The 22408-nt window shown below is 44.6% G+C and overlaps 3 protein-coding genes across 7 annotated transcripts in view; 2 read left to right on the forward strand and 1 right to left on the reverse strand.

Moving 5' to 3' along the window:
• The first annotated feature begins 228 nt into the window (after nt 1-228).
• LOC124034622 (ubiquilin-1-like) lies at nt 229-8437 on the forward strand. Of its 5 annotated transcripts, none has more exons than XM_046348039.1 (12): nt 229-1157; nt 1592-1753; nt 2214-2365; nt 2483-2637; nt 3692-3927; nt 4034-4171; nt 4550-4778; nt 5184-5326; nt 5587-5670; nt 5772-5887; nt 6093-6264; nt 6505-8437. In XM_046348039.1, the coding sequence occupies exons 2-12, from the start codon at nt 1625-1627 to the stop codon at nt 6655-6657; spliced, it is 1707 nt and encodes a 568-aa protein (XP_046203995.1). In that variant the 5' UTR covers nt 229-1157; nt 1592-1624; the 3' UTR covers nt 6658-8437. The 5 variants fall into 5 exon arrangements, with proteins under 5 accessions (XP_046203995.1, XP_046203996.1, XP_046203993.1 ...); XM_046348040.1 differs by having other exon boundaries at nt 229-393; XM_046348037.1 differs by having other exon boundaries at nt 229-1753.
• Nucleotides 8438-10566: 2129 nt separating this feature from the next.
• On the reverse strand, nt 10567-13572 carry LOC124034623 (probable gluconokinase). The gene is made up of 5 exons (XM_046348043.1): nt 13419-13572; nt 13115-13145; nt 12412-12498; nt 11966-12009; nt 10567-11057 (listed from the first exon to the last, which is right to left on the reverse strand). Exons 1-5 carry the CDS (start codon nt 13454-13456, stop codon nt 10706-10708), a joined length of 552 nt encoding a protein of 183 aa, XP_046203999.1. The 5' UTR covers nt 13457-13572; the 3' UTR covers nt 10567-10705.
• Nucleotides 13573-14293: 721 nt separating this feature from the next.
• Nucleotides 14294-22408, forward strand: part of LOC124033050 (FERM domain-containing protein 3-like) — a 26096-nt gene continuing 17981 nt past the window's right edge. Inside the window, exon 1 of the mRNA XM_046344972.1 lies at nt 14294-14517. Within this exon, the coding sequence (XP_046200928.1) occupies nt 14413-14517 (105 nt within the window). The 5' untranslated portion in view covers nt 14294-14412. The remainder of the gene's footprint in view (nt 14518-22408) is intronic.

The raw sequence follows: 22408 nt of genomic DNA on the forward strand, positions 1-22408 counted from the left end.
TGTAAATGCGTTCTCTGACAAGTCCGACAGACAAATAAATCTGGGTTTGGCAGATTCCAGGATAACGTTGCCTGCCCCAACGAATAGTGACAACTGTAAAGTTTGGTGGATAAATAATGGTCTGGTGAAATCTTAATGTTACTACAACGCAATGACATTCTAGAAGACTGCTTCCAACTTTGTGGCAACAGTTTGGGGAAGGTCATTTCCTGTTTCTGCATGTGTTGATAAAAGGATATGTAGAAGGGTGAGCCGGTTAAGGATCGATTCAGACAAGGTGGTAGATTGTACGACAAGCGACAGGTTTATTCAGAGTAAAGATATCTGGTACAGCGTATATACGGGCCCCTCTGTTAGCTCATCAGAGACTAGCAAAAAGGACCCTTGCTAACAGTGAGTACAAGCTTCATATACACAACAGAAAGTAGGTTGATTTCTAGGAGATCGGATCTTCGGATTGGATCAGGCTGGGGTGTAGTCATCCGGCATTGGCTCTGTTGTCTGTCCGTCATCGTAGAATCCTGCCATGCCTGTTCTTGGTCGTCACACCATGTTCAGCTGAAAAGGAGATCTGGTGTGTGCGCTATCTTCAGTCATACAATGTTCGGCTGGGAGGGAGATTATGTGTGTGTGCTAGTTTGTCTCTAAGTCTAGGCTTTCTGCCAGTCTGTGGGTGTCTTATCTGGGTGTCCTCGGCAGCTATGTGTGTATTGTATGTGCGTCGTCCCTGTCTTCTGGGGTCAGTGTGTAAGAGCGTATGCGTCCCTGTCCTGTCCTCAAGAGTCCGTGTGTAATGTGTGTGCGTCCCTATCTTCAGGGGAGTTATGGCCGAACTCCCGGCTAGCACCTGTGGCTAGGAGTATCCTGTTGTGACAGTGTTCTGGATGATCTAAGTGAGTGTGTGTGTGAGAAATATCCTGTATGGGGCCCAACCTGTTTTACTATGAAAATACGTTGTCCCAGCTATAGTAGTGTAATGTCACCTACATAAGAATTAGCAGTCCTCTACAAATGACAATGCCCATTGCACAAAGCGAGGTCCATACAGAAATGGTTTTTCGAGATTGGTGTGGAGAACTAGACTTTCCTTCACAGAGCCCTGACCTCAACCCCATCGAACACTTCTGGTTTGAATTGGAACATCGACTGCAAGCCAGGTAAAATCGCCCAACCTTATCAATGCTCTTATGGCTTATGGAAGCAAGTCCCGGCAGAAATGTTCCACCATCTAGTGGAAAGCCTTCCCAGAAGAGTGGAGGCTTTTCTAGCAGCAAAGGCGGGACCAACTCCATTTTAATGCCCATGAGATGTTCGACGAGCAGGTGTCCACATACTTGTGGGCATGTAGTGTATTTAATCATGGCTGCAGCTGAATGAATGTACGAGTGTTCAGAAAAATCTAACGAAATGAATTAGGCTACAATATGTTGAAATAATAAGAGGCAAAGAAAATAACGTTATCCGTGCACTGTTATCCATTATGACGTTTGCAGATATTTTTCGAATCAGCAAGATTAGGACACCAGAAAATAAAATATCACATTACGAGATCCGCTTATGCAAACAGTCTGTTCTTTGCCGGCGTGGTCAGACATAGGTCTGTCCCCAGCGCGAGAGCAAAAAGATGGCTAATAATGTGGATGGGGACGAGCAACAACCATTCCCTGCTGAATGTAAGATCATCAGAGTTACTGTGAAAACACCAAAGGAAAAAGAGGAAATCGCCATTCCAGAGAACAGCTCCATCAAACAGGTCAGTGCGGTCATTGGAATTGTCTTATTTGCTTCTTATGTGGATTCCATTTATTCGGTCAAGTCACGATGTCTTATCGGAACATGGTCTAAACAACACGTGGCAACTGTCAAGTATTTCTAAATAGTTTTTCGACTTCTAATCTTGACAGTACTAGACCTATGTGATGTTTGGGATTTTAACGCCAGTGGTCCTGTCCCCACCGAGGTGCAGCCACACACAGCTGGACTGATGCAATCAGTTTATTTGTGAATAATGCCATGTTTGTTGTTTGTGCCTACGTTACATTTTTCTTATGATGCTGTCATCATGGCGATTACAGTTTCTTTACTGTTATTGGCCAAATGTGACTCCCAATGTCTGATATAGCCTACATTAAAATGGGTTTTCTCTCTCTGTCTGCTACTTGGCAGGGATTAGTTCACGTCTCTCCCTGCCTGCCTTCTGCCTGTCTCTGTAGTTTAAGGAGCAGATAGCCCAGCGGTTCCAGGCACAAACGGAGCAGCTGGTACTCATCTTCGCTGGGAAGATCCTCAAAGATGCAGATCAGCTGAGTCATCAAGGCATCTACAACGGACTGACCGTCCACCTGGTCATCAAGACCCAGAGCAGGTACACACACACATCTCACACACTGTGTGTGAGTAGGTAAGAAAACATGAAAGCATTAAAGTTGTCCCAAAAATTGGATTGATGGACTATAACTGTCCGTTTCCCTTTCTGTTGAAGGCCTCCGGAGTTGTGTACCTCTCCTTCCAACAGCACTGCCTCAGAACAGGCCCAACCAGAAGGTCCTACCTCTGTCCCTGGACCCCCTCCTTTAGAACCTACCTCTGTCCCTCGACCCTCTCCTGCTTCTTCAGCCACCCCTACCTTCAGCCTTGGTAAGACCAGCTATATCCCTCCGTTACCCCCTTCATCAACAACACATCCACCACACTGACCCTCAACACGGGGGCTCCTCAGGGGTGCGTGCTTAGCACCCTCCTGTATTCCCTATTCACCCACAACTCTGTGGCTGCGCACGACTCTAACACCATTAAGTTTGCAGACGACATGACGGTGGTAGGCCTGATCACTGACGATGATGAGACAGGCTATAGAAGAGGAGGTCAGTAACCTGGCAGTGTGGTGCCAGAACAACAACCTCAACGTCAGCAACACAAAGGAGCGGATCGTAGACTACAGGAAACTGAGGACTGAGCACACCCCCATTCACATTGATGGGGCTATAGTGGAGTGGGTCGAGAGCTTCAAGTTCCTCTGTGTCCACATCACCAAGGATCTATCATGGTCCACACACACCAACAGAGTCGTGAAGACAGCACACAATGCCCTTTCACCCTCAGGAAGCTGAAAATATTTGGCATGGGCCCTCACAATCCCCAAAGTTGTACAGCTGCACCATTGAGAGCATCTTGACTGGCTGCATCACCAATTGGTATGGCATCTGCTTGGCATCCGACTGCAAGGCTCTACAGAGGGTAGTGCGTGCGGCCTAGTACATGACTGGGGCTGAGCTCCTTGCCATCCAAGACCTCTATACCAGGCAGTCATGTGCATAATAACATTTGATTTAGTAATATGTACATATCTACCTCAAATCTGTTGTACATGGACTTGGTACTGGTCTCTGTGTATACAGCCAAATTATCATTACTCATTGTGTATGTATTGTTTACAGCCAAGTTATCATTACGTGTTTGACATTTCTATTCTTTCTCTCTATGTTGTTGGGAAGGGCCGTAAGCATTTTACTGTCAGTCTACACCTGTTGTTTGCGAAGCATGTGTCATGTTTTTATTTGATTTGGGGCTTCCTGTGTGTGTGTGTGTGTGTGTGTGTGTGTGGATGGATGGATGGATTGATGAGTTGGTAGCCAAATGTTTCTGATGGGTATTTGCTACCTCAACATTTAGCTTTGTCTATATCCTGTAGGTCTAGGCAGTCCAGGGACAGCTGCTGCGGGGCCTGGTCTCGCTGAGCTGCAGAGGCAGCTGATGTCCAACCCTGAGCTGCTGGCCCAGATTATGGACAGTCCCTTGGTCCAGGGCATGCTGTCCAACCCAGACATGATGAGACCGCTCATCATGGCCAACCCCCAGATGCAGCTGCTGCTGCAGCACAACCCCAACATCACCCACCTGTTCAACAACCCTGACGTCATGAGACAGGTGTGTGTGTGTGTGTGTGTGTTACGGTTACCTTTGTGTCTGTGTTATTCCTTTTGAACCTCCTCTCTCTTCCCTGTGTCATTGTTCTCCTCTCCTTGTCCTTCAGACCCTGGAGATAGCACGGAACCCGACCATGATGCAGGAGATGTTGCGCAACCAGGACAGGGCACTAAGAAACAATGCCCTCCGCAGGATGTCCACTGATGCTCAGGGACCCATGCTAAATCCCGCTGCTCAGGAACCGGTAGGTACACACACACACACACACACACACACACACACACACACACACACACACACACACACACACACACAGCTCCTGATGGAACTTTAAAGTGTAATATTAACCCTTAATGCCAATCATTGACCAGGACAAGTAAAGGTAAATTGGAGGTAAATGAACTAACTAGTTGAATACCTAGGATAGGTTAAGTAATCCCTCTCACCCCACCCCCCCTAAGTTTTAGATGCACTATTGTTAAGTGACTGTCCCACTGGATGTCATAAGGTGAATGCACCAATTTGTAAGTCGCTCTGGATAAGAGCGTCTGCTAAATGACTTAAATGTAAATGTAAATGTAGTTGGACTGTAACCCACCCACTGTCTGTCTGTCTTGCTTAGATTGCAGGAAACCGTTTTGCTTCTCTGACAACCTCGTCACCAGGGGAAATCCAGTCCCCCCGGGTAGAAAATGGAGACCCCCTCGCCAACCCCTGGGTTCCCCCTGCTTCCACAGACACCCCTATAGGCACCGCCACACCCACCACTACCCCCACCCTGTCCAGCAATGGCCCTCAGACCAGCCTGCACAACCTAGGTCCCGCCATGGGAGGTAGAACATCCAACAGTGGTACAAGCACACATTTATCCTCTCACAGTCAATAGAATGGAATGTTATATGTTTTTTAACTGGTTGAATGGCTATTCTTACCATGTAGAGACATGCAAATTACCGCATGTGAGAGAAATTACACAAACAAAAAATGAATTGCCTGCAACCAAATTCATTTGAATTTTTAATAATTTAGTTAGACCATTCTTATTTTCTTTGAAGATGAAAAATAGCAATTTCAGTAATTGTTTTTTGATTGGCCTTGTACATTTGTAAATCAAACATGTTGTTTTCAATTTCAATGTATTTTTTAAAGAAATTATGAATTGTGCAAGGGTGCCAATATACTTGACAGAATCTGTAGGCTTACACTTTCATTAATAAGCTCCCCTGTATCCCTCAATGATTATTGTGTGGCTATAGCAGCTATGTTCAATAGTCCGGGAATGCAGAGTCTTCTGCAGCAGATCACGGAGAACCCCACACTGATGCACAACATGCTGTCAGCCCCCTACATGAGGAGCCTACTCAACAGCCTGAGCCAGAACCCTGACCTAGCAGCACAGGTACACACACACACATACACGGCAGGGTAGCCTAGTGGTTAGAGCGTTGGACTAGTAACCGAAAGGTTGCAAGTTCGAATCCCCGAGCTGACAAGGTACAAATCTGCCGTTCTACCACTGAACAGGCAGTTAACCCACTGTTCCTAGGCCGTCATTGAAAATAAGAATTTGTTCTTAACTGACTTGCCTAGTAAAATAAAGGTTAAAAAATAAATAAAATAAAAAAACACACACACTTCTAATGTCCCTGAATTTTTTAGATGATGCTGAACAACCCACTGTTTTCTGGGAACCCTCAACTGCAGCAGCAAATGAGACAACAACTCCCAATGTTCCTCCAACAGGTCAGTGACCTTAAAACATCAACTGGTGCTGGGATGACTATACAGTAAGCTGTGATTGGTCCTCTGACCGCTGTGAGTCTCTCTGATTGGTGTTTCCTCAGATGCAGAACCCTGAGATGCTGTCGGCCATGTCCAACCCCAGGGCCATGCAGGCACTGCTGCAGATCCAACAGGGACTGCAGACCCTTGCCACTGAGGCACCTGGATTCATACCAGGGTATGTACACCAATTCTCCATACCTCCACATGTACTTAGTCAGAAAATCCATATTTCAACATACACCTTTACTTTTCACCTGAAAGACCTACAGTACAGTACCTCTTTAAGCGACCTATATTTTGTACTCCACCCACATAGTTCCTATAGCAACATAGTGTTGAGCTGTGGTCGGCTGACACCATGATGCCTGTCGTTCCTGTAGGGTTGGACAGGGAGGTGCCGGCTCAGATCTTAACCCTGCCCCTGGATTGTCATCAGACCCCGCCCCTAGTGACCTCAGCAGTGGGTCCCAGGTAGTCACGGAAACGGGTCAGCGGCAACAACAACAGTTTGTGCGTCAGATGCTAGATGCTCTCGCTAGCACCAATCAGCAGGTTAGCCCCAGAATTGATCTGCATTATTCTCCCAAAACCGGACCCTGTTTTACTTCAAGCCTCTCAAAGTGGTGTGTATGACCCAATCCTCAATCAACCTTTAAGCCCTATGTCCTGTCATGCATTTAGGGGTTCATTTGGGATTGGACCTATGTTGTGTCAGCATGGTGGGGAGGAGAGCATTAAACACATGACCATCATCTCAAGTGGAAGACAAAGTATTGTACTTTTTGTGTGTAGGCTCAGACTGAAGAGCTGCTGTTCCAGGAGCAGGTGGAGCAGCTGACGACCATGGGTTTCCTCAACCCAGAGGCCAACCTGCAGGCCCTCATCGCTACCGGGGGAGACGTCAACGCCGCTGTAGAACGACTGCTGGACTTGCCATCCTTGTAATACACACACACTTCACATGAGCACATACAATTAACAAATTCACGTGCGCACACTCACTTGTACAATCATGCAGTTGTACGATCAGATGCTTGCACATACTTCACTCACAGAGAACTAGTGAAACATGCACTCCTGAATGCCATTTATATTGTATATGTAAGCTGCTGAACTGTGAAGTGCAGGCCTGTCTGTGCTGTATGTTCTGAATGGCCTTAGTTGGTTCAGGTTCTAATCTGGATCATGCTGGTTTCTGCCACATTCCTTTATGCAGAGTCCCATCCTACCTAAGAGTCCCATCCTACCTAAGAGTCCCATCCTACCTAAGAGTCCCATCCTACCTAAGAGTCCCATCCTACCTAAGAGTCCCATCCTACCTAAGAGTCCCATCCTACCTAAGAGTCCCATCCAAGACTCTTAAGAGTGAATATGCTGCTAGTCTCGCATCAATATGTATTTCCCTGCTGCTACCAAGGCCTTAAACTCAAATCAGGAAAATAACCCAAGGGTTCCCTACTGGTGACCCTTGAGAGCATGTGTATAGCAGTCTTAGTTGAGTGTGTATATATATGTGTAATGTGAACAGACTGCATTCACAATGCACTAAATGCTATGTGTTCTTTTTACCACTTCATTGTGGTATAGACTAGGGGAGGCCAGTTTTGCCACTTCATTGTGGTATAGACTAGGGGAGGCCAGTTTTGCCACTTCATTGTGGTATAGACTAGGGGAGGCCAGTTTTGCCACTTCATTGTGGTATAGACTAGGGGAGGCCAGTTTTGCCACTTCATTGTGGTATAGACTAGGGGAGGCCAGTTTTGCCACTTCATTGTGGTATAGACTAGGGAGGCCAGTTTTGCCACTTCATTGTGGTATAGACTAGGGAGGCCAGTTTTGCCACTTCATTGTGGTATAGACTAGGGGAGGCCAGTTTTGCCACTTCATTGTGGTATAGACTAGGGGAGGCCAGTTTTGCCACTTCATTGTGGTATAGACTAGGGGAGGCCAGTTTTGCCACTTCATTGTGGTATAGACTAAGGCTTGCACAGCCTTGGATATGAGTGCAAACTTGTAGCACTGATATTGATGTAGCAGTGATGTCCAATCAATAATAAGTGTGCCTGTGGCTTTAGATTTATTCCCATTTGATAATACAATGACTCACTATGTAGCTCTATTTACCTCTATGTAGCTCTGTGCATTTTATTAACTCTTACAAAATGTACTTTTGACTTGCGTGTTATTTCATGGTTATTATAGGCTATGTTGTTTTATTGTCTAATGTTCAAACCCTCATAGTATGTTCTTTATGCTCCTACGGTTAGGCTATATATGGAGGATGAAGTGTTTTTCTTTCTAAACCCCATGTTTCATTTTTTTCATGTCTTTAATGTATTTATTGTACAATAGAAATGTATTAATTGTACTGCACCACTGAAACTGGCTTAGTGTAACAAAAACCATGTGCTCTGTCCACCACTGGAGGGCACTGTTGACTCCTGCCTCCTTGAGAGAAAATATTCAATTCAGGAGCCATTGAAGTACTGCACATGCAAAAAACAGGAGCAGGAATGGAATCTTAATAATATACCTGAATGGATAGAGTAGAATCTTTTAGAGTGCTCAGCAAAGCAATTACTGAAGTCACTTTCTTAGCACATTGCCAGTATGGTGATGATACCAACTGCCTTGGAAGATTGTAGCCTTCATCTTTTTGATTTCAGCATTTAATTTGTATTCATTCTCCTGTGTGCTGGTTAATAAAGTGAAATGGAAAAAAAGATTGCTTTGTGTGTATTAGTCTTTGTCAACAAACTGCAAAGCCATGGTCATTCCTGATGTACACTTGCAGTGGTGATTTTAGCATGTACATCTTGGGGTAAAAAAAAGTTGGCGCAACACCTTACCACTGCTACTCCTGGCTATCAGCGGGGCCTTGTCTGGCAGCGAATAGGTTCATTCAGCCTCATTTACTGCCTTTAAAAAAAACAACCACAAATGTTTCTAATGACAATTGAGATGTACAAACTATGGCATAAGAGGACGACAAGCGTCATTTCGATTCAAGACAATGAGCGAGCTAGGACGGACGTAGTCAACTATTTGTTTAGCGCTTTTGAAGTGTACAGTGACAGAATTTGGAACGTGGGCCGTTCTTACAGTGTTCTCCCTGTACACCAAGTCAGAACCGTAGGATAAATAAAGGGGGCGTATAAGCAGACAATAAAAGCCCTTACAATATTCAATTATTACATTTCTCTGAAACAGGTTACAGGCTACATGTGCACCACCAAGTCAGAACAGTAGTTGAAATTAAGAGGGGCAAATAGACCAAATTATTAGGGTGAGGCACATGGCTACTAACATCTTACTACACAATATACACTTGGTATTACTTTCTTAGCTACAGTATACAAATCTCCCTGGCATATTACATCATTTATGCAGCTGTATACAATACATTTTTGGACACCCCTTGTTGTGCTGTGCTCACTTGAACAGGAAGGTGGAGCGGTGGATGTCCGTGGGCAAATTTTGCCATCAGTCTGGCATTCTCTGGATTTATGGTGCTTTCAAAACAACTGGGAACTCGGGGGTGGGGAAAACAAGGTTGAATCATGATGATGTCATTGGTCTTCGGGTCGTGGATCTGGGAAGAGGCCGGATTTACAATTCCAGAGTTGGATGACTGTTCAAAATGTGTTTATTCCCGACTTCCCAGTTGTCTTGACCTCACTGAAGTCAAGTTTTTGCAGTTCCGAGTTAAGTTGTTTTGAGCACGGCACAAATCATGCTTCATTGACAGCATGGCCAATATTGAATGTTTATCATTTTCAATTTGGAAAAGAGACCCTTAATCCCAGATTTGGGACTAAACAGCCACTGTCACTGATTCCTTCCAAACCCCTCATTGTTGAATTTGCGATTTCCAACTGGTTGTGTAATGTTTATGTCCAATGGCCAATGAGAGTAGTGGTGGGGAGTTTACAAGGATTAGAGGCTCCTGAAATACCCTGGTTGGGGGTGGGAGGTGAATCATTCCCCTGAAACAGCTCTATGACTCTGTGGGATCTTCCCAAGTGGCCACTAACCCCTCTTTGATGCTATGGGTGATAGATTTCTAATTTAGGTTTCTAATGGGGCTAACCCCCCCATCCATGACATTTGGCAGACAGGCATTGTTACAAAATAGTGTGCAGGTCTGTGTCACCATTTAAGAATGGTTATACTGTATTGACCAAGAAACACTTGGAGGAAAGACATCCAGGCAGAAATAACAGAGCTTCCTCAACTGGTGTGACCTGGAAACACTTGGAGGAAAGACATCCAGGCAGAAATGACTGAGAGCTTCCTCAACTGGTGTGACCTGGAAACACTTGGAGGAAGGACATCCAGGCAGAAATGACTGAGAGCTTCCTCAACTGGTGTGACCTGGAAACACTTGCCCTGAACCGAGTAAGATGGAGGACATTCGTCAACAGCTTATGCTCCTTTCAGGAGCTATGAGCATAAATCAAGTAAGTCATACTGTATTGTACTATTATACTACTATACTATTTAATATTTTAATTAACCTTTATTTATTTAGGCAAGTCAGTTATGAACAAATTCTTATTTACAATGACGGCCTACCCCGGCCAAACCTGGACGACGCTGGGCCAAGTGTGCGCCTGCCTATGGGACTCCCAATCATGGCCGGTTGTGATAAAGCCTGGATACGAACAAGGGACTGTAGTGACGCCTCCTGCACTGAGATGCAGTGCCTTAGATCGCTGCACCACTCGGGAGTGCCTCGGGAGTGGCATTACTAATGCAATGTTTTCAAACATTTCCCTCAACTCAGCTAGTTTTCCTAGACCCAAGTCTATTGAATTAAAAAACACAATCAATAGAGATTCTACATCTAGCATGTGTCATATAATCACGGATTTATTGTGCTTTGTAAAATAAAATAATATAAAAGTCTGACATGATATGTAATTGTTTTCTAGCACACAGTGCAGTCCAGTATGTTATCTTTGATTTGAGAGTCCATGATCATGATCTCTGGTTATGAAAGTTGGCGGAGATGCTCCTGTATCTCCCTGCAGATGTCATCAGTGCTCCTCCGAATATCAAGCAGCAACGCCTTCTCCTCTTCCGCCGGTGGCTCCAGAACATCAAACTGAGAGCGCAGGAGACCAGGCTGCATGAAATGTCCCCTCCGGGCCACCATCCTCGCATGAATCAGATCATATGTCCCATACAGGAAGAGGAACCAGACGCCGGGCAGGCTGCACATGTGCAGGCCTGCTGTGTCCGAGCTGTAGGTCAGGGCCTCGGAGCCAAACAGCAGAACCTGCCTGTAAAGTCGCCTCAGAGCTGAACACACCATGATGGCATCGCCCCCTGAAGACCTCTCCCTATTGAAGACAGACCCACAACATTATGAGATAATGACGACAAACCAGAAGTGCCCTTACGAAAAACAAAATTGCAGACAGAGTGCCGTATAACTGCTGTACACTGCAGTATAACTGCAGTTAGAGTGTAGTATAACTGCTGTACACTGCAGTATAACTGCAGTTAGAGTGCAGTATAACTGTAGTATGTTGCAAATACTGCATCCAAAATAGCAAAGAAAATTTTACTGCAGTATTTTGTAGTTCAACTGTAGTACAACTCCAGTTCAACTGAAGTTATTCTGCAATTATTGCATCAAAAATGCCACAGTCGAATGCAGTCACTGCAGTTTCAAAACTGCAATCTTCTTTTGTAAGGGTGGAATTTTCTGTGCAAAAGTCTGTATCAAGGATACACACTGCACATCTAACAACAATGTTATACAAACATTTAAGAAAAACATAAAACATGTATAAAACACAGTGATTACATGTGACTGGGGAGAGTTTTCATCAGATGAAAATGGACAAACCTCCATGTTGAAAACCACTAGCGGGATCAGGAAGGAGGAGCGTGTGACTAACTGGGAAAGTGAGAAGGCGGATTACTAGGAGAAGTCCGGAAGGGAAGCAGATCTCTTTGAAGTCGTCACACAGACTAAGTGAGAGCTGTCACTTTCATCTCTCTCTCTCCCTCCCTCTGTACCTCCCTCTCCCCATCTTCATCTCATCTTATTTTAAGAATGCATTACTGATCTGGAGTTTTTCTCTTGCATTCTTTCCATCCAGCTCTATCATATCAGCCTTTGTGATAGATTTGAGACTGTTCCATAAAAAAAGAGATTGTGACTAACTGTTTCACTATGTGTATTTGCATATATAATAAGTGGTCATACATGTATAATGATGTGTACGTAGCCTATAATTACCTTTGAATGACATCATGCAGTTTCAGCAGCCAAGGCAGTCTGTCCTGATGAATTAGAATAATCAGACACAGATGAGTCACAGGATCAGTTTCAGATCAAAATACTGAAACAGAATCAGAGTCCTGTGTTGTGATTTCCAGCCAACACAACAAGCCAGCTCTATCTCCCCATATCCCGGTCACTGATTGTCTCTGTCTCTCTCTACAGTGGGCATTGGCTCTGAGTATCATCCAACAGGGCTAGATAAGAGAGGTAAGCCGTAGTGAACTCACTCATGCACATCATATTTACTTTGGACATCATAAATGATGGAACTTGATGAAAGAGCTCCCTTTGACACTAAATGAAGGGTGACACTAAGTGAAGGTTGAGTTATTCAAACACTGCGTAGAATAATCAGAGGCGTGATGATAGCCTAAGAGAAGTGATGTGAGTGATTTGGTCACCTGGTCAGTCAGAGGCTCCCCGCGAGCCATTTTGTCAACGTTTTCCCGCGGGTGAAAGTCATCTCCCTCGTGAAGCGGCCACCCGAGCTGAGAACAGAGACACAGGTGAGTGGAGTGCCAAACCAGACATGGGTTCAAATACATGATTATTTAAGTATTTGTATTTTAAATACTTATTCTCTGTTTATTTTAGCTAGTATTTTTAAATACACTGGCCAAATCAACTACCGCTACTTATATTTGAAGTATCTGAATGCCTACTTGTGAAACCAAATACTCACAAACCAAATATTCAAATACTTTTTTCCAAACACATTTCAAATACCCCTAAATACCCTGCCCTAAACATTTTACAAAAAGGCAAAATGTTTATATACAATATGAAGTAGGCCTATGTTTTCAATAACTAAAGTATTTAGGCATTTGGAAAAAGTGTGTATATTTATATTTCAAATACACAGCCCAAAACAAATACTTCAAATATAAGTAGTTGTAAATATATGCAAATACTTCCAAATACATGACAATATTCAACTACTTATTTTTCAAACAATCTTTGTTTAAATGATTTGTTCGAAATGTATTTAATAGCAATTGAAATACAGTAACCTAAATAGTATTTGAACCCTGGTCAGCAGAGACACAAGTGGGCGGAGTGCGCTGAATCCCAGGTCAAAGTTTGAGAGCACCGTTCAATATTTACCTTGTGTGACAGGAAGGTCCCTAGTGTCGTCCTGTGTGGGAGAGAAAAAAAACATTAAGGCTCGGACAGTAGCTACAGTAAGGCTAACCTGGCCAATATTACGATTCTCATAAACCGATAATACACATAACCTAAACAGACTGATTTCACTGCTATGATGCGCGGTTCCGCAGGGAAATAGTACATCCATACATAGGCCAGTCTAGGATATTCCAGACTGCCGCTCACTGGTGATATCTAGAATGCGATATCTAGTAGGCTACTGTGTGCTCCACAAACGATAAACTAAAACAAGGACACCTACTTTCCGCAACCAGACACTCCCATTATAACATATATCATTTCGCTGGGTGTCAGTATGGCCTGATGCCCAGGCGAAGCCCAGACGCTCCAATGTAGATCATATACAGGAAAACAGCTCTGCCGGTTGTTTTGGTATTGAGCGTAATGACGCAATACATGTCTTGCCTGCCCGCCTGTCCCTTTCAGTTTAAAGCGACAGTACACGTTTCAAAACCAAATTGGACGCGGCGCATCATATGGCACAAATACATTAAATGAGTTTTCAATTTTTATGTGAATGACGAAAGAGATTTAATCGTTTGAAATCTATGTCCAAAATGGAGACATGAAAATAGATCCAGTACTCGTAATGTCGTTGGACAGGATCAAGTCCGTATGGATGGCCCAAGTTTAGCTACATGAGACTATTGTTTTGATATAACAATTGCTGAAGCATGTGGTTACTGGCTCACCCCAGAGACCTATAGCCTAAGCAGTGGTGTGGTAACTATGCTATGGGTCACTTGAGGCGTCAGCCATGTTCATCGCAGCTGGGAATGATTCTAACACCATGCCAATTGTTATGTGCCAACTATAGGCTTAATCCTTAGAGATTATTCTCATAAATATATTAGGCCTGTTACACCTCCTGTGGGTGATCTCATGGTGCACCTGTTTGATAATTTATTGGACAAAACTGGACATTGCCAGAGTAGCGCGCATCTTGTTACTGACAGAGAGAGAGAGAACGAGAGAGAGAACGAGAGAGAGAGAGAGAGAGAGAGAGAGAGAGAGAGAGAGAGAGAGAGAGAGAGAGAGAGAGAGAGAGAGAGAGAGAGAGAGAGAGAGAGAGGGGGGGGGGGGGAGAGAGAGAAGGCAGACCGGTCCCTTCTTGCAGGCGACAGATGCAGCCTCTCCCACCTCGCCAGTCTCTTGCATCCATTCCTACGCTAAACGCGTCACTGCCAGTAAAAGCGTTTGTTTGATATGTGGACCAGGCAAATCAGGGCAGAAGAATGAAAATGCTTCGGTTTCGTAGTCCAAGCCTCCGCTCTCTGGATCAAGAGATCCAGGTCACGATTCGGTTACTGGACGACTCTGAGATCTCGTGCAGCATCCAGGTAAAGAGCGACCATGCTCGCGCAGCCCGCATGCAATGATCTTTATTGTGATTGTTACGAACCGTGACATAATTGCGTCGGATGTTGACTGCCACGATCACATTATCGGGGGTAAGATCATAGGCTAGTTTTATTAATTCACTGGCTACATTAGAACATCTGGCTGTTTGTGGTTTCAAGTCGCATATTTTAGTATATAGGTGACAAAACACTGGTTAGCTGTTATTTTTCCTCACAAGGATTAATCTCCCCCTCCGACGTTAGTTGTCTAGTCTTATTTAGCTGATAGCTACCGTAGCAACACATTAACGTACACGAACATTACACACTTTACACTACAATTGATCAGAAAATGTGTGAGATATCTAAATAATAAATATATATATATCAGCGTAGACCAATTATTATTATTATTGTTGCGTAATAATAATAACAACCACTACCCAGTAGTGAATTTCTCATATTGATTGCATAAATCAACGCTGTGAATGTATCGTTTAAAAAGCGTCAAAGACAGTAAACACCGGTTTCCCAGAGGGGGGAAATAAACTGTTGATGTTTGACCAGACTCACAACCATAACGCTGACCATGACAAACTAAGAGTCTCTGTGTTCATGTACATCTACCCAATCAATGATTTACAACCACTCTTAAATGCTGTGAGAAAGAGAGAGAGTGTGTGTGTGTGTGTGTGTGTGTGTGTGTGTGTGTGTGTGTGTGTGTGTGTGTGTGTGTGTGTGTGTGTGTGTGTGTGTGTGTGTGTGTGTGTGTGTCTGTGTGTGTGTGCGCGCGTGTGTGTCTGTGTGTGTGTGTGTGTGCGCGTGTGTGTCTGTGTGTGTGTGTGTGTGTGTGCGCGTGTGTGTCTGTGTGTGTGTGTAAGAGAGAAACAGAGAGAGAGAAAGTGTGTGTGTGAGAAAGAGAGAGAGAAAGAGAGAGAGTGTGTGTGTGGGGGGGTGTATGTGAGAGATAAATTGAGAGAGAGAAAGTGTGTGTGAGAAAGAGAGAGAGTGTGTGTGTGTTAGAGAGAAATAGAGTGAGAGAAGGTGTGTGTGTGTGTGTGTGTGTGTGTGTAAGAGAGAAACAGAGAGAGAGAAAGTGTGTGTGTGAGAAAGAGAGAGAGAAAGAGATGTGAGAGTGTGTGTGTGAGAAAGAGGGGGGTGTATGTGAGAGATAAATTGAGAGAGAGAAAGTGTGTGTGAGAAAGAGAGAAAGTGTGTGTGTGAGAAAGAGAGAGAGAAAGAGAGAGTGTGTGTGTGTGGGGGGTGTGTGTGTGAGAGAGAAATAGAGTGAGAGAAGGTGTGTGTGTGTGTGTGTGTGTGTGTGTGTGTGTGTGTGTGTGTGTGTGTGTGTGTGTGTGTGTGTGTGTGTGTGTGTGTGTGTGTGTGTGTGTGTGTGTGTGTGTGTGTGTGTGTGTGTGTGTGTGTGTGTGTGTGTGTGTGTGTGTGTGTGAGTGCACGGTCAGGAGGAAATGTCTGTGTTGTAGCTAAATGCATTTTTCAGTCGTTGTGTCTTAATGGGTTTCTGTTCCAGGGTGAATTCCTCTGCATATTTCATGAACTTCCGCCGAGTTCGTTCTGCTCCGACAACATTCTTTTTAATGTTAGAAGGCTTCTTCTCTGTTCTTTCTTCATATCTAGGTCATCAGAAGCCACAGATGTAAGACACAGACTGAAAATGTCATGGTGTGAGTGGGGGTTGGTTTCTGGAGCATTTCTGTGGAGTTGTGTGGAGCTGTGTGGAGCTGTGTGGAGCTGTGTGGAGCTGTGTGGAGATATGTTCCTCGGACAGATGTCACGTTTGGAGTGACGTTCAAAACTGTGCTAGAGATGCATTCACAACAGTACTTAGTGTAGGAAGTTACAATGTGAGAGGGAGAAATGTAATGCATTACTTAATTTGAGCCAATAGCTTACTAATACAGTTTAAGCATAATTCTTATTGGTTGTCATGTAGTCCCACCCTCGATTGACAGCTCTCACAAGACGCTAAATTTAAAAATGGTTTATGCTGCGTGTGTTTTCCAGTGCTGGTGTGGGTTAGAATGGCTGTGTTGAGTGTGTGGTGTTGAGCCTGGGGGTAAAATATGTCTACTGTAGCTCACTGGTCGCGTGTTCAGTCTAAATGTAAACCCGAACCTGCTGAGGGAGACAAGCCCAAACAATCAATATTCCCTGAACTCTATCCTCCCTCCCCCCAATCCACCTCTGCTCCACCTTCTCCTCTCCTCTTTCACCCTCGGTCTACTGTCAAGTGGCAGTTCCATCCTATCCCTTATGAAGAGATGACCGAAAGTCCTCGGTCATCATGCGTTTGAAAGGAGTTTTGTGTTCTACTGTTATGTCTGGGGATTTTCTGGCATGCACAAAAACATTAAGCCATTTTTATGAAAAGCAAACGTTTGGCCAAAGATACATGGTTGGACATGTAAGGAATTGCAGAAGCACTTCAAAATGGAAATTTCCAGCATTTTGATTCTCTCTTTCTCTCTCTTTCGCCCTCTCTCTCTCTTTCTCTTTCTCTCACTCTCACTCTCTCTCTTTCTCTCTCTCTCGCTCACCCTTTCTCTCGCTCACCCTATCTCTCTCTCTTTCTCTCTCTCGCTCTCTCTCTCTGTTTCGCCCTCTCTCTCTCTCTCTCTCTCGCTCTCTCTCGCTCGCACTCTCCCCTCTCTCTCTGTCTTCTCAGACAGCCCATGTATAATTAAGGATGATCATTGTCCTTCATGAGGCCAACATTAGTCAGGTGTCACTGATGCCCTGCACTTTGTGTGTGTGTGTGTGTGTCTTCATAGTATTGTGATATCAGACCAGATGAGAGCCTTTTATAGCCTCCCCCGGATGAGTGTATTTCCGTCCATTATAAAGTCACCTTATCGATACATTACCGATACATTTCTATTTAAGAATCTGTAAACAAATGGAAGGAATCATCATATTTCAAAGGTCTGTGAGGAAAGGAGAGAGAAAGAGGGAGGTGTGTGTGTGTGTGCGTGCGTGTGTGTGTATGTGTGTGTGCTTGAGGCAGTGCTGGTGTTTCAGTTAGTAGGCATTCTTTAGCGTGGGTTTAAAAATAGCAGCGTTTTCTATTCTTGTCTTCCACGGCGCACCTTTGATGTCTTTCCGAAGATGACTAAAGAAAAAAGAGATCAATCCTCCAGACTTCACCAAGTAATGGGGAGAATCAGAGAGGAGCCAATAGACAAGTAATAGACGAGAATGAGGGAACTGAGAGAAATATGATGGGAGGAGGAGAGTAATGGGGAGGTGACTCAGAGAGGTAGCCAGGTGGTTTGATGTTGAATGAAGACTCAGAGAGGTAGCCATGTGGTTAGATATTGAATGAAGACTCAGAGAGGTAGCCATGTGGTTAGATATTGAATGAAGACTCAGAGAGGTAGCCATGTGGTTAGATGTTTAATGAAGACTCAGAGAGGTAGCCAGGTGGTTAGATATTGAATGAAGACTCAGAGAGGTAGCCAGGTGGTTGGATGTTGAATGAAGACTCATTGAGGTAGCCAGGTGGTTGGATGTTGAATGAAGACTCAAAGAGGTAGCCAGGTGGTTAGATATTGAATGAAGACTCAGAGAGGTAGCCAGGTGGTTATATATTGAATGAAGACTCAGAGAGGTAGCCAGGTGGTTAGATATTGAATGAAGACTCAGAGAGGTAGCCAGATGGTTAGATATTGAATGAAGACTCAGAGAGGTAGCCAGGTGGTTAGATATTGAATGAAGACTCAGAGAGGTAGCCAGGTGGTTAGATATTGAATGAAGACTCAGAGAGGTAGCCATGTGGTTAGATATTGAATGAAGACTCAGAGAGGTAGCCATGTGGTTAGATATTGAATGAAGACTCAGAGAGGTAGCCAGGTGGTTAGATGTTGAATGAAGACTCAGAGAGGTAGCCAGGTGGTTATATATTGAATGAAGACTCAGAGAGGTAGCCAGGTGGTCATTGGTTAGATATTGAATGAAGACTCAGAGAGGTAGCCAGGTGGTTGGATGTTGAATGAAGACTCAGAGAGGTAGCCAGGTGGTTAGATATTGAATGAAGACTAAGAGAGGTAGCCAGGTGGTTAGATATTGAATGAAGACTAAGAGAGGTAGCCAGGTGGTTGGATATTGAATGAAGACTCAGAGAGGTAGCCAGGTGGTTGGATGTTGAATGAAGACTGAGAGAGGTAGCCAGGTGGTTAGATATTGAATGAAGACTAAGAGAGGTAGCCAGGTGGTTAGATGTTGAATGAAGTGTCGTGTCTTTGGCTATGCCGAATTAAGTGATATGACATGCTATTCTATAAAATAATTTCTCCATAATTCATATTACCTGATTGAGCTAATCATGTAAATGTAATTAACTAGAGAGTCGGGCACCACAAAATAATATTTATAGAGCTGTTATCTTCCCGAATAAACTCGTAAAGACCTAGTAATATTTTACATCAATAGCAGGCAATATTAATCATCATCTTAATTCAGTTTCATCTGAAAGTTGTAAATTCTTAGTTATCTGCACGAACCCTGGCTCACAAGTTGAATCGGCAATACAAAATTGGGTTTAATGATTTATTTACTAAATACCTAACTAATCACACAGAATTACACATACACATAATTAAATCATAACTTGATTACAAATTACATCATAAAGGAAAACGTCCCTAGCGGGCGGAACAGATATGACCACTTCTTACACAAAAGAAAAGGGGCTGGGCTTGAGTGAAAGAGCGGGAAGACTGAGGAACAAAGGGAAGAAGCTGTGCTATTGTAAATACAGTATCTTATGCATTCTAAATTACCACCCATTTTGAAAAGGAACATGCAATAAATATTTACTGTAGTGGAAATTTCCTGTATTTACCAAATCATAAGAGCAAACCACCACACAACTCACAGTTATCATAAAGTCCATCTTTAATTATTATGAGCTCCTTCACAACCCTGTGACTCTCAGATCAATTCAGTGTCTATAAATTAATTCTCTGAGAGTGCTTACACAACTGAGATCCTTTATAGCAAAGACACACATAGCCAGACAGCATTGGCCATAAATTATCGTTCAGCTTTGGTCTCCTAAACTATGTGCTTATCTCGCTCTTGGTACCACTCAGGACCAACACCATTATCTCACCCAATGGCATATATCAAATACACCCCCTCCTGGACAAGATCACAGAGAGACAGTGACTGGCACACAGACATTGTGGAGCCAAGAGATAATTGGTTCCCCCTCAATCATCCCTTCACATGGTTTAAAAGATACATTTACACATGACACATTCACAGATAAGACTAACCAGACCTCTCCCCTCTCTGGGCACACGTAACTTTGCCCACATAAGCATGCTATAAAATTAATAAAACATCTTATTTATAAATGTTACCTAAAGAATTCGGATTCTGCCACGACATTACTCTGAGCTGCGCTTCGGTAGGTTGGTGGTAGATGGAAGGCCTTGTTGCCCAACCGAGTCCTTTGAAGAATGTCTCTGGTTGTCAATTGAATACGTTGTAGTAACGTCGTTGGGTGATAGACGGGATACTCTGTCTGTTCCTTCCTAACCCTCGTTTGCATCTGCTGTTGCTAACTCAACGGCTAGGAGGTATCACTTCTGTAGTGAATAAGAGTTCAAAGTTCATACCATTTGCAACCAAAGCTCACGCTGATGTTGGCTTCATTCTGTAGTTATTATCTGAACCACTCTGACATAGGACCGTCGTTCTCATGTTCTCGGAACAGGAGGTTATATTGTCGTCAAGGCTTTATATAGGAAGAGAGAGGAGGACGTGTTTGAAAAGTTTTATAGCCCATGTCCCTTCACAGGGGCGGGCCACTGATTGAGCAGAGCCCTAACCTTATAAAAACCAAATTCTCACATTTTAGAAGTTAAAATCACATTTAATCCCATCACCAATAATTTCATATTCAAACATTTAAATTGAACAACAATTCCATGTGAATCCGATAACTCTGATGTGTAGACTTTCCCCTGTGGAGTTTATGTCATCCTATCATTGATGAGAATGTTGTCATGCAGGTGAAAGAGGACCCAAAAGCGACTTGGCGAAAACAGAGTCTTTAATCCAGTAAAGTAAATACAAACAAAAAACACAACTTTCACTCGAAATGACGAGGATAAACTGGAGACTCGATCTTGAACAGCAGGTGAACAGCAGGTTGCCTCGGGAAGGCACTTGAACCAGACAGACTCAGACACCTGCTCACCACGCAGCATCTGAGGAAAACACGACACGACAGGGCGATACACAAACACAGCACGGTGAATTCTAGACAAGGAACCGACAGGACAGGAACGGAACACAAAGGAAGAAATAGGGACTCTAATCAGGGAAAGGATCGGGAACAGGTGTGGGAAGACTAAATGATTGATTAGGGAATAGGAACAGCTGGGAGCAGGAACGGAACGATAGAGAGAAGAGAGAGCGAGAGAGTGAGAGAGGGAGGGGGAGAGAGAGGGATAGAAAGAGGGAAAGAACCTAATAAGACCAGCAGAGGGAAACGAATAGAATGGGAAGCACAGGGACAAGACAAGATAATAAATGACAAAACATGACAGTACCCCCCACTCACCGAGCGCCTCCTGGCGCACTCGAGAGGAATCCTGGCGGCAACGGAGGAAATCATCAATGAGTGAACGGTCCAGCACGTCCCGAGACGGAACCCAACTCCTCTCCTCAGGACCGTAACCCTCCCAATCCACTAAGTATTGGTGACCCCGTCCCGAGAACGCATGTCCATGATCTTATGTACCTTGTAAATAGGTGCGCTCTCGACAAGGACGGGAGGGGGAGGGAAGACGAACGGGGAGTGCGAAGAAAGGGCTTAACACAGGAGACATGGAAGACAGGATGGACGCGACGAAGATGTCGCGGAAGAAGCAGTCGCACAGCGACAGGATTGACGACCTGGGAGACACGGAACGGACCAATGAACCGCGGAGTCAACTTACGAGAAGCTGTCGTAAGAGGAAGGTTGCGAGTGGAAAGCCACACTCTCTGGCCGCAACAATACCTTGGACTCTTAATCCTGCGTTTATTGGCGGCTCTCACAGTCTGTGCCCTGCGGCAAAGTGCAGACCTCACCCTCCTCCAGGTGCGCTCACAACGTTGGACAAACGCTTGAGCGGAGGAACGCTGGACTCGGCAAGCTGGGATGAGAACAGAGGAGGCTGGTAACCCAGACTACTCTGAAACGGAAATAACCCGGTAGCAGACGAAGGAAGCGAATTGTGGCGTATTCTGCCCAGGGGAGCTGTTCTGCCCAAGGCGCAGGGTTTCTGAAAGAAAGGCTGCGTAGTATCACGACCAATCGTCTGATTGGCCCTCTCTGCTTGACCGTTAGACTGGGGATGAAACCCGGAAGAGAGACTGACGGACGCACCAATCAAACGACAGAACTCCCTCCAAAACTGTGACGTGAATTGCGGGCCTCTGTCTGAAACGGCGTCTAACGGGAGGCCATGAATTCTGAATACATTCTCGATAATGATTTGTGCCGTCTCCTTAGCGGAAGGAAGTTTAGCGGGGAATGAAATGTGCCGCCTTAGAGAACCTATCGACAACCGTAGAATCACAGTCTTCCCCGCAGACAAAGGCAGACCGGTAATGAAGTCTAGGGCGATGTGAGACCATGGTCGAGAAGGAATGGGAGCGGTCTGAGACGACCGGCAGGAGGAGAGTTACCCGACTTAGTCTGCGCGCAGTCCGAACAAGCAGCCACGAAACGGCGCGTGTCACGCTCCTGAGTCGGCCACCAAAAGCGCTGGCGAATAGACGCAAGAGTGCCTCGAACACCGGGATGACCAGCTAACTTGGCAGAGTGAGCCCACTGAAGAACAGCCAGGCAGTGGAAACAGGAGCGAAAAGGAGG

The sequence above is a fragment of the Oncorhynchus gorbuscha genome, linkage group LG04, assembly GCF_021184085.1.
Source record: "Oncorhynchus gorbuscha isolate QuinsamMale2020 ecotype Even-year linkage group LG04, OgorEven_v1.0, whole genome shotgun sequence".
In the NCBI taxonomy this organism is placed as follows: Eukaryota; Metazoa; Chordata; class Actinopteri; order Salmoniformes; family Salmonidae; genus Oncorhynchus; species Oncorhynchus gorbuscha.

Bases quoted from the DNA above. Each gene is read 5' to 3' on its own strand.
- LOC124034623 (XM_046348043.1), bottom strand. From the start codon at position 13,456: ATGATATATGTTATAATGGGAGTGTCTGGTTGCGGAAA. The intron at 13,146-13,418 runs GTAGGTGTCCTT...TCTCCCACACAG, and splicing joins GGAGTGTCTGGTTGCGGAAA to GACGACACTAGGGACCTTCC. The intron at 12,010-12,411 runs GTGACCAAATCA...CTAATTCATCAG, and splicing joins GGGAGCCTCTGACTGACCAG to GACAGACTGCCTTGGCTGCT.
- LOC124034622 (XM_046348037.1), top strand. From the start codon at position 1,625: ATGGCTAATAATGTGGATGGGGACGAGCAACAACCATTCCCTGCTGAA. The intron at 1,754-2,213 runs GTCAGTGCGGTC...CTGTCTCTGTAG, and splicing joins AGAACAGCTCCATCAAACAG to TTTAAGGAGCAGATAGCCCA. The intron at 3,928-4,033 runs GTGTGTGTGTGT...CTTGTCCTTCAG, and splicing joins ACCCTGACGTCATGAGACAG to ACCCTGGAGATAGCACGGAA.